The sequence below is a fragment of the Myotis brandtii genome, unplaced genomic scaffold, assembly GCF_000412655.1.
Source record: "Myotis brandtii unplaced genomic scaffold, ASM41265v1 scaffold513, whole genome shotgun sequence".
Lineage (NCBI taxonomy): Eukaryota > Metazoa > Chordata > Mammalia > Chiroptera > Vespertilionidae > Myotis > Myotis brandtii.
Window position 1 is genome coordinate 240,206 of NW_005369552.1, and position 11,009 is coordinate 251,214.

General features: G+C 45.3%; 1 protein-coding gene across 2 annotated transcripts in view; it reads right to left on the reverse strand.

Annotated features, from left to right (window-relative positions):
* Positions 1-5,715: 5,715 nt before the first annotated feature.
* LNX2 (ligand of numb-protein X 2) overlaps positions 5,716-11,009 on the reverse strand; it is an 83,488-nt gene continuing 78,194 nt past the window's right edge. The window contains exon 9 of one of the 2 annotated variants that reach the window (XM_014548568.1): positions 5,716-6,190. In XM_014548568.1, the coding sequence (XP_014404054.1) occupies positions 5,964-6,190 (227 nt within the window). In that variant the 3' untranslated portion in view covers positions 5,716-5,963. The remainder of the gene's footprint in view (positions 6,191-11,009) is intronic. The other variant, XM_014548566.1, reaches the window with a different exon arrangement.

The window sequence follows — 11,009 nt, forward strand, 5'->3', positions numbered from 1 at the left end:
GGGACACGGGGGCAGCAGCGGGAACGAGTGTAGGAGGAAGCGATGGAGAAATGCCCGCGGGAGGCAGGTTGGGGCCAGGGTGGTGGGGCCCCTGTTCACACAAGGCAGGAGAGGAATCTGGACTTCCTCCCATGGCCCTGAGGAACCAGCTGGCGGGCGGCACGGTCAGATGTGCAGTTCACCTGGACCACCCCGGGCCTTTGCTGGCACCCTAGTTAGATGGGAGGAGGAGGCGCCTTTACCACCGTGGGCTGAGGACACAGGGAAGCAAACTCCTTACTTCACGGGGTCCCTGGGGTGGGGGGCATCCTCCTCAGTGTCTTTGGGTGGTAGGGAGAAAACATTAGAATTCTATTTTTTCCCAAAAACTAAAAAAATTAAACTTTGCAAATAGTTAAAATACAGATGAATGCTGGCATCCTCATCCAGTCTGAATGTCAAAAGCACACATGATGCGGTAGGTAAGATAAGCCATTAAAAAGAGAGGTGGTCCTCAGGAAGGGGTATCAGAGGGAGCCCTCGTAGCTCCACTTGTTTTCAACATGTTGTGACTTGAGTACTTTGTATACATCTGTTAAGTGGATTTAAGGATTTTATTATTTAGTGTTAACTAAGTTAAACCTTGAAAATGGATGGGAGCATGAAAAGAGATTAATGCAAAGAAATGGCAGATTGGCAGTATTAGGAATGAAGGCACAAGTGAGCAGAGAGAATGGCGGAGCTGAGGCCTCTGGGCCCTTCATCAGCCAGAGCACAGAAAGAACAGCGAGGGGCTGTCAGGTGGGCAGTCGTAGGCCACCAGCGTTTGTTTTAGGGAAGCCAGCAAGCCCATCATTTTAAGAAAAAGATGATTTAACAATAAGTGAGACCATAATTTTCTTCCCCCAGAGGAAATGTATGCTATTGGGAGAGCATTTTGGAAATAGAAAGTTTGGGAAAACGCTCATATATGGACCTGAAATGGAAAAAACAGAATTTTCTAATTATATGAAAATCTACCAAATCTCTTCTTACAGTATTTTGAAACCATTTGTCCAAAATGTAAAATTGTGAGACCTTTTGATCAGCATGCAAAAACAGACTGACATCAGAAAAGATGAAAATTTGCTAGCAGAAGTGACTGTGCAGCCTCGCCCAAAAGGCACTTCATCCGCAGGGACTGACCAGTCTCAGGGACTTATTTGTTTGCTGTGACAGCCAAGTACCAAGGTAAACTAGATCCTACAACCAGTCTTTCCAGATTTCTGTATCACATAATGCAAAATTCAGGTTAGAAAATGAATGATGAGCCCTGGCCAGGGTGACTCAGTTGGTCGGGCGTCATCCCGTGCTCCAGGAGGTCGCTGGTTCGATTCCCGGTCAAGGGCACAGGCCTGGGTTTGGGGCTTGATCCCCAGTGGTGGGGGGGTGGGGGCGGGAAGAAGGCAGCTGATGAGTGTTGTTCTCTCACATTGATGTCTCTCTCTCTAAAAATCAATAAACTATTCTTTAAAAAAATAAAAGATGCTAGTGAGATCGCTTTAACTAAGTCATTAATAGAGAAAAATTATTTTTACATTTTAATAAACTAAATCCATTTAAAATAGTATTTATCTTTCTCTTATCTTCATATTTTGTTTTATAATGAGCTTATATATTAGTAGATGTAATTGATCATTAATATTCCTACGTTTTAGAGCTGGAAGGGGAAGTGCTCATAATTCTTTACTGAGGGGGCACACAATCTTAAACGTGAAGAAATCTGCTTGGATGCACAGCATGGTTTGCAGCCTCTCTGAGCTCCCCTCCGGGCACTGCAGCCCAATACCGTGCTGGAAGCCCTTGGAAAGTGCTGTGCAGACACCCCTGTCCCCACAGCTCTCCTGTGTTCCTTCTCTGTGTGGGATCTTGGGTGCCTGCCTGGAGTGAGTGAGCAAGACCATCAGCGGGAGAGGAACTCTGGACCCTGCAGAATGAAGGCTCTTCTGGAAACAGAGATGGGCTGGGAAGGGGCATGAAGCCTGGTGGGACCCAGGACAATGAAGGATGAGGTCATTATTACCATCCCCTCGAGTCAGCACAAGATAGAAAGATGAGGGGGCTGTTGGGAGGAGGGGTGAGGGGCCAGGGGCCAGGGAGGCCCCAGGCTGTAACTCCAACCCGGACCACAAGCTGTTTCACCTGGCACATCGCCTGCAAAGGGTGGGCCTTGATTTGGTACCTTCTCTGTGGCAGCACTTTGGGGACTTGAAAGAAACAGCAAAGCCCGGTGCCCATCCTGAAGGCGCTTAGAGTACTTTTGCCAAAGCGAGGCTTCCACGCGTGAGAAGTGCAGCACACGCGCGCACACACACACACACACACACACACGCACGCACACACACACACACACACACGCACGCGCACACACACATGCACACACACACGCACGCGCACACACACACGCACACACACACGAAAGTGGGGCCCTGGAGAGGCCCACACCGAAGCTCAGGTCATGAGCTGCCCTGTGTGCTGGGGGGCTGAGGAGCCTGAGAGCTGGCTAGGGGAGCTGTAAGAGGAGCACGTGGGGGAAAGTGCATGGCAGGCGGGGTTGGGGCCGAGGGGTCATATATGAGAAGAAATTGGAGAGAAGGTTCCGCCCTCTGGAACTAGTGGTTCCCATGACCCTGGGGTGCGAGAATAGATGGACACTTGAAATTCAGCCATAAACACCTTGAAAGCCCAGTCAAAATGCAACAGAAAAGAGCTGTTGGAAAGACGTGTGGTTAAAAGCAGTGTATCAGGCCGGTGAAAGAAAAAGACAGAGCAGAAGGAGGCAAGGAGGAAAGGGGAGGAACTGAGGCACGGGCACCAAACAGCGGTGCAGAGGGGACCACAGTGGGAGGCGGGTGGGGAGGAGAGCGGGCAGGACCTGGGGAGGGCTCTCTCACAACCTGGCGGGTTATTTAGACTGCCCTGTGTCAGCCACTCCCTCATTCATCCCAAACCCGCCCTGTGCAAAGCCTTTAGAATGTAGATTTCTGATCCCCGGTCAGTGCTTACACACAAAGTCAAAGGGATGGAGCCCATAGCTGGTGTGGGATCTTTCCTGCTCTCATGTGAACGTGGGACAGAATGTAGCATAATGGATTCCAAGCCCCAGGAGCTAACCTCTGTGCCTCAGTTTCCTCTGCCCGTAGAATTGTGATAATTGCAGTATTTACCTTAGGAGCTTATGAGGGGCGAACGGGTAAATGCATGTGTACACTGCTGAGCATATAGTCAACTTTCAATAGCTGTTAGTACTTGTAAATTCCCTTAACCACAGAAACCAAGTAAAATTTTTTTTTCAGGTTGAGATGTGGCATTTCTGGAGTTCTCCAAATCTTTTACTGAATTCAATGTCAAGTTCTCAACATATGCAGTCTCTGAATCCCAAAGTGCCCCTGAGAATTTCTGCAAAGATAAGAAATGTCAGAGTCAAGAGCAGGAATTGAGAAGACCGCCCACAAAGTTCCCGTTTAGAAATCAAAATGGAAAATTGGAAGGTAAACGGCTCAGCTAGAAAGGATGGGCTGAAATTAGCTGGTTTGACACTATGAACCAAGAATGCCAATCTTTTTCAAAGTCAAGGATAAGAGTCAATCAGAACATAAATTTAGCACAGTTTGCAACCTTGCAAAATTCCTACTCAGTAGAATTTTAACTCCTGACCTCTCCGAAGGTCTGGTCGAGTACAATGATATTATTTACTTTTCACCCGACTTGTCTGCTTGCACTGTAAATGTCCCAACGGCAGGACTGTCCCACTCAGTGTCACGTTTGTTGAATGCATGTGGACTGCACTCATCATGGGGAAGACAGGCGAGAGAAGGGGTGGAAAGCATTTCTCTCTGTATTTTCAGGAAGTGCAGTGTGACCAGGAAACTGATGAAGTGCAGTGTCTCTGAATCCCAAAGTGCCCCTGAGAATTTCTGCAAAGATAAGAAATGTCAGAGTCAAGAGCAGGAATTGAGAAGACCGCCCACAAAGTTCCCCTGTTTAGAAATCAAAATGGAAAATTGGAAGGTAAACAGCTCAGATAGAAAGGATGGGCTGAAATTAGCTGGTTTGACACCATGAACCAAGAATGCCAATCTTTTTCAAAGTCAAGGATAAGAGTCAATCAGAACATAAATTTAGCGCAGTTTGCAACCTTGCAAAATTCCTACTCAGTAGAATTTTAACTCCTGACCTCTCCGAAGGTCTGGCAGAGTACAATGATATTATTTACTTTTCACCCGACTTGTCTGCTTGCACTGTAAATGTCCCAACGGCAGGAGTGTCCCACTCAGTGTCAAGTTTGTTGAATGCATGTGGACTGCACTCATCATGGGGAAGACAGGCGAGAGAAGGGGTGGAAAGCATTTCTCTCTGTATTTTCAGGAAGTGCAGTGTGACCAGGAAACTGATGAAGTGCAGTGAGGTAGTCCCGCTATGGGCAGTGGGGAGGGCAAGGGAGGTGGAAGTTCTGGTTTCTGGTGTGTTTTTTCACTTGCCAGTTATATGCAAATAAGTCACTTAACCTCAGTTTTCTTTATCGAATGGGACTATCTATGCCAAATGTATGCCATAAAGGTATTATGAGAATCAAATGAAAACTGTGTAATGAATGCAACAAGAGTGAAAGCAAACTGTTTACTGTATTGAATGTTAGACAAACGCAGGGTCACTGTGTCAGACATTTGTCACTTGTGCTCCTTGAACATGTAAAGAAGGTAAACACCAGCAAATTTGCCTCAAAATGAAGCCAAAGTAGGTCAGCAAAAGTGAATAAATCACTTTCATGTGTTTCTAGTGCAGAATCATTGTACCGATTCCAAACTACAGGGGTCTGGCGAACGGCAGCCATTTTTCTCATTTCCAAACTTTTTTGTTGGTTTATTTGCTATTGTGCTATTTCTATGGTGGAAAAGTTCAAACATTCCCTTACTTCCTCTATTCCCTTATCCCATTCTTTCTTCGTTTGCTGGAGTGTTTGAAAGCAGATCCCAGATACATGTTATTTCATCAACAAACACTTGCACATTCTACCCAACGTCTTGCAACAGCAGCCTGTGAACGCCTCGCTGCCTCAGCCTCTACTCCTTAACCCTTCGCCTTTCCCAGCTCAAGTTCACTGTGCAATCCGTTCTCTTAAAAGTCACCAAGGATGTAATCCAGAGACTGTCTTACAATTTCCATCCTCAGCTTCTCTGAAGCTTCTGTTGAATTTAAATCAGTGAACACTGCACAAACGCCAGTTCCAGGCAGTTAGGTATGTGGGGGGCTGCATACCCAGACCTTGGAGGAGCTCACGGCCCCTGAGGGCACAGCCATGCGGGGACAGAATGCACACAGCGGAAGGCGGACCGCAGGGGGAGGAAAGAATTTGGAGGGACAGTGCTGGTGCTGGGAAGCCTTACTGCAGCTGGCATTTGAGCTGGGCTTGGAAGGACCAGCAGGGCCTGACCGGCTGGGATCGTACATTCCTGGGGGTGGGTGGGGGGTGGAACAGCATGAGCAGAAGTCTAGCCCACACAGAGCTTAGGGCCATGTCTGGGGAAGGTGACTCACTTCTGTGATTAAGGTGCATGGGAGAACCTGCTGATTAGTGTGTGGTGCTTAGAACACTCACAATAGGCTCAGAGTTCACAGAGGAAACTAAAGGTGGATAACTCACTTGTAGCATGATTCTTCCTGATTCCCAGGGATGAGTAAGTATAGTCTAGGTCTTTTAAGTGGCAGGAGCAGATCTAGGCTTGCCTGTCTCTGTCCACTGTGCCACAGAGCTGGCCTCCGTGTAACACGGTATCATGCGTGTACTAGCACAGATCAGCTTTTGCTACAGAGCAGAAGGAAAAGAGAAGTGGAGTCCAGCTAGCGTGCTGTCACCCAGCAAGGGCTCACTGCCCAATGTGCATAGAAGCCAATACTATGGCACCAGCTTTGGAGAAAAGGAAAAAGCTTTCTTGAGAAATCAATCAGCAAGGAGACAGGCTCAAATCTGTCTCCCCACCCAGGGTCTCAGCACCAGATATTCCCGAGCAGCAGACCCTTTGCTTCTGAAAGGGTCCTGGCCCGCAGGCTGCGGTCGGTCCCGGTCCTTTGGCTCTGTGGCGGGAGAAACTTTGGTTCCGGGTGTAAATTGCAACATTTTCTCCTCTGCACATGCTTTGGCTGCATAACTTGCAGTTTTGTTCTGTTGTCTCTGAAAAACAAATCAGTATCTTGTAAAAAACAGGAGAGGGCCAGTTTGAGCTGGTTTTGCAGTTACAGTGCAAGTGACCCGTGATGCCTCCTGAGAGGCCTTCCCCTACCACCTCTCATTCATTTCCATCCCATGTTCTCCATCCCCCTGTCTCCATTCTCTCCATAGCATTTCTCACCACCTACAATTATATTACTTATTTTATTCTTTGTCATTCCCCTCTTTAGCTTGTCAGGTCAGAGAGAGCCAACAAGTTGGTCTTGGTAACTGATGGATTCTGAGAACCTAGAATAGTACCTGGCACATGATAGATGCTAAATGTTTGTGGGGTAAAAGGAAAAGATTAATTAGTGTTTTGTGTATTGTGCTTGCCTAATGCCCATTTAAATATTAAAACAAGAAGAGATATTTTTCCTCCCAGTTTCCACATTACAGTTGGAAAGAGGGACAGGGACAAACTATTTCTGAAAGAGCAGTCACTCAGACTTGCCAACAGGGGAAAAACCTGAAATGAAGTAGGAGCTACATGGCCATGTTACAGAAGTGATTCTTATGGCAGGAACATGGACAAGGACCTTCAGTTCTAAGGTTCTATGATTTCGGGTCAATGTGGGAAAGACTACTCAGGGTGTGCGGACTTGGATGACATGAGGACATCATAGCCTTTGAGGTGACTTCTGAATGAGAGGAGGCAAGAGCTCATTTTCCATAAACATTTACAAATTACCCGCAGGGTAAGCTTTGCTGCTTGTGAGCACCCACCTTCCTCAGCACAGGCTGGGACCCAGGCAGGAGTCTAGCCCACAGCGTCAAGGCCAGGCGAGGAGCCGGACTCAGACCATGAAGGCCGGCTGCAGAGGAAGCAGGCAGAGAGAGGGCAAATCTACACAACTGTCTGGGTGTCGCCTCCCTGGGAAGTCAGTTGGTGGGACAGGTTCTCAGTCATGGGTATGTGCTCACCACATCCAAGGACCAAAGATGTTCTTAGATGGATTCTAGAATTGTGTGCGAAAGAAGATTTTTAATACAATCTAGGCAAAGTAAGGAAAAACTTTATTTTTAACAGCTGCCTTCGCCCTCAGAACCTTGACAATGGACTTCTCATCCATCAAATCCTAAAGCAATAAATCTTTCTAACTTGACCTCTCTTAAAGTCAAGTCTGTAGGCAATCCAAGGAAGGGTTGTGGTTGGGTTCACCTGAAACTGTAAACTATTGAGGAAACAAGTCTGACAGAGTTTGTGAAATAGTCCAACTTCAAAGCGTGACTTGCAGGTGAGTGAACAGCTCAGATGGAAATCTTTGTGTCTGGCTCGGCGCTGCAGCCGCCTTCTCCTGTGGGAGGCACCTGTGCTGGGTGCCCTCGGGTCTTCAAGGCTAGTCTTCCACTCCTGTGTGATTACATTTCAGCCTCTTCCCCCTTAGACACTTGCCTGCCAGTAGGCACTGCACTTATATGTACAACTTTACTCCTAAAGAGCTTTTGTGTTGCCATAGAAATTAATTGGTAGCTTAGTTAAATGGAAGATTTGCACTGTAAAATGGCAAAAGAGCTTTTTGATAAGGACCCTGAGGAGTTGAAGCCTTCAATAGTAGAGAAGAGAGACTGAAGAGGGAAAGCACAATTATGTATTCCTAGCCAGTGACTGGGCAGCAACTTACCAGGCCCATGTAATCTATACAGCATATTGCCAAACGTGGACAAATGGAATAAAGTCTGAATTATGAAGGATAAAGTTCACTGTTTTAAAGAAGTGATCCAGAAACATTTTGGTGATTGCCAGATAAGAGGGGTGGTGGTGGAGGGATAGGTAAAAAGGGTGAAGGGATTAAGAAGTACAAGTTGGTTGTTACAGATTAGTCATGGGGATGTAAAGTACAGCATAAGGAATATAGTTAGTAATAGTCTAATAACTATGTATGGTGTCAGATGGGTGCAAAATTCATCAGGATGATCATTTAGTAAGTTATGTAATGTCTAATTATTGGGGTGTACACCCAAAACTAATATAATATTGTATGGCAATTGTAATTGAAAAATAAAAAATTATTAAAAAAAAAAAGTGATCCAGAGCCCATCAATGCACTGTGCACATAGCTGGTGCGGAATAAATTCTTGCTGAAATGACTGTGGAAAGGAAACACACCAATCAGTTGAACGTGCATGGGTATTCTTCAAGTGCTGAGGGCAACTTGAAGACAGCACACTTCAGCATGCAGCTTCAATATCCATTTGTTAATTCTTTATATAAAGTGCCAAGTTAACTTCTGCTCTAAGCACTCAAATACCCAATGAGGTTAAGTCTGAATTAATGAGGCTTTGCTATACTGTAACATGGGAACTTCAGGCATGATGAGCTGGTGACAACCCTTTGAAGCTGAAATTCGGGTTTGTTAACTTCGAATGTAATTTTAACCATTTATCTGGACTAAAGCTTCAAGTACTGGAGGAACCAAAAAGCAACAGCCCACTTTAGTACACAGAGTGGAAATCAACTCTGGAAGTTGCAGCAATGGAATCCGCAGGCTCCATGTTCTTTCAGGGAGAAGAGTGCAGTAGGGACGAGGGAGCACGAGACTGGCCGACAGCCTGCGGGCACCGTGCAGTAATACCACGAGAAACGAGCCCTCTAACTCTGCCTTCCAACTTTTCTTACAAAACATGCCTCTGGATTTATAAACACAAGCTTCATTTGCTCCAGAGAAGTTGGTGGCAGGTATCTTTGCTGGACTGCTTTTTCCCTCCAGCCCCCAGCCCTCCAAATGAGAAATGCTTTAGTGATCCAAACAGCAAATGGCAACATGATGGTGGCGATGCTGCTGCATCCCAAGCTTTTATGAAATCTGCCCTTACACTAGGACTTCAACTTCACTGTCCAGGTCTACAAGTTGCCTGTAATCCCCTCGAGGCCTTCTGTTTCCTACATGTTCGTTGTGGGATATTACTGTAATGTTAAGAGATACCATGACCTGTACTTATGTCAGTTTTTCTGTATTTCATGTAGTACAGAAAGTAGATCTGAACAAATCTTAAGACTATTTAAAAAATGATAATGACTAGTAGAGAAAAAAACAGGGAGGAAGTATATACTAGCCAACGTGTTAGACTGGAGGGTGACTGGAGACTAAGTTCCCTGTGTGGTGCACAGGAAGGGCAAAGCTATGGACCAACTTAAGACTTAATGTTAAGTGTGTACAAAGAGAAAGGGAAGGGGAACCACTAAATGAGCAGAAACAGACTTATATTCAGTGAAAGAAAACATAAAGCACAGAGAGCAAAGGAAGTTGAAAGCACAATGTAAGAAGGAAAAAATAAAATAATGTAAATGGACAAAAGAAGAAATTGGCAGAAGAAATTTCAAAAGCAGCTAAAAAACAGAACCTGCTATTTATATATTTGTCTACATTAGAATGATAAACTGTAGTTTATCACATTGTTACAAATTGAAAAGAGAAGTCACAAGTCAGGGGAACGTATATGCACCACAGATAATTCACTCAGTATTAATATCCTGAATAAAAAATTTATATAAGGAAAGTGCAAACAACCTATAGAACATGGTCAAACAAGTTATTCACCAAAGAGGATACTGGAATGGCTGGTAAACATGTGAAAAGATACTAGATTTCACCAGTAATCAGGAAGATGCAAATCGAAACTACAATGAGATGCCATTTCACCCCCTTAATTCTGATTGATTCTCCTGTGGAGCTGGTGCTGAATAACCACTGCCCCAGAGAAACTCTCCCAGTGCACAGGAAGCTTAGTTCTCAGTGGTCACAGCAGCACTGCCAATGATGGCAAAAAAAAGGGGGGGGGGAGGGGAATAATTGTTCATCAACTAAAAAACAGGTATAAAATTGTCAGTCACTGAATATATAGCCATGAACATGAACTTGAACTACATACAACAAACATGAATGCTGTTGAAGCAAAAGCAGTTAGTTGCTGAACACCACATAAGCATGGCATCACTTCTATAAAAGCACGCACAACAAAACTGTATTTGAAGGCTAAATAGGTTGTATAATTATGATGAGACACATGGGGAGACCAGAAAGAAGGTGGATCCTAATAGAGAAAGACCTTCAATGGTAGTGGCTGTTTCACTTTGGTCAGTGGGTACACACGTATTCATTATCATTTTCACAACTTTTAGTGCTGGAAAAACTGTTGTAAATTTAAAGAGTGAAAAAGCACAAAGACAACTCTTCTGGGCATTTTACTATGAAATAGCAGAGTCGAGGGAGGGTTTTTAGGAAAGAAATATGTTCCTGATATTCTTAACCAAGGATCCCGCTTCCTTGCTTGCACCACAGACAAGGCCTTCCCTTTGCAGCGCCAGCGCCAAAGGCCCCTCATTTCCCTGGCAGCTTAAAAAAAAAAATAGAGCAGAATCCCCGCTCTTTGTGGGCTGTGCAGTGATTTCTGGGGCGGGAGTTAGAGGAAAGAGTAACTTTATTGTGGAGAAACCTGATAAACACAACTTAGGTCAACATCAAACCAAGTAATAAATGATGTCGACAGTACATACACTCAATATGACATAAGGGAAACGGCACTTTACTGTGATCTTCCTTCCCCAAACTGGTAACCCCAGTCTAATCATGAGAAAAACCAACAAATCCCAGTAGAGGGCCTTGTACAACATCCCTGACCAGTGACATGGTCAAAATCCTCACAAGTGGCCCTAACTGGTTTGGCTCAGTGGATAGAGTGTCGGCCTGCGGATTAAAGGGTCCCAGGTTTGATTCTGGTCAAGGGCATGTACCTTGGTTGCAGGTACGTCCCCAGTGGGGAGTGTGCAGGAGGCAGCTGA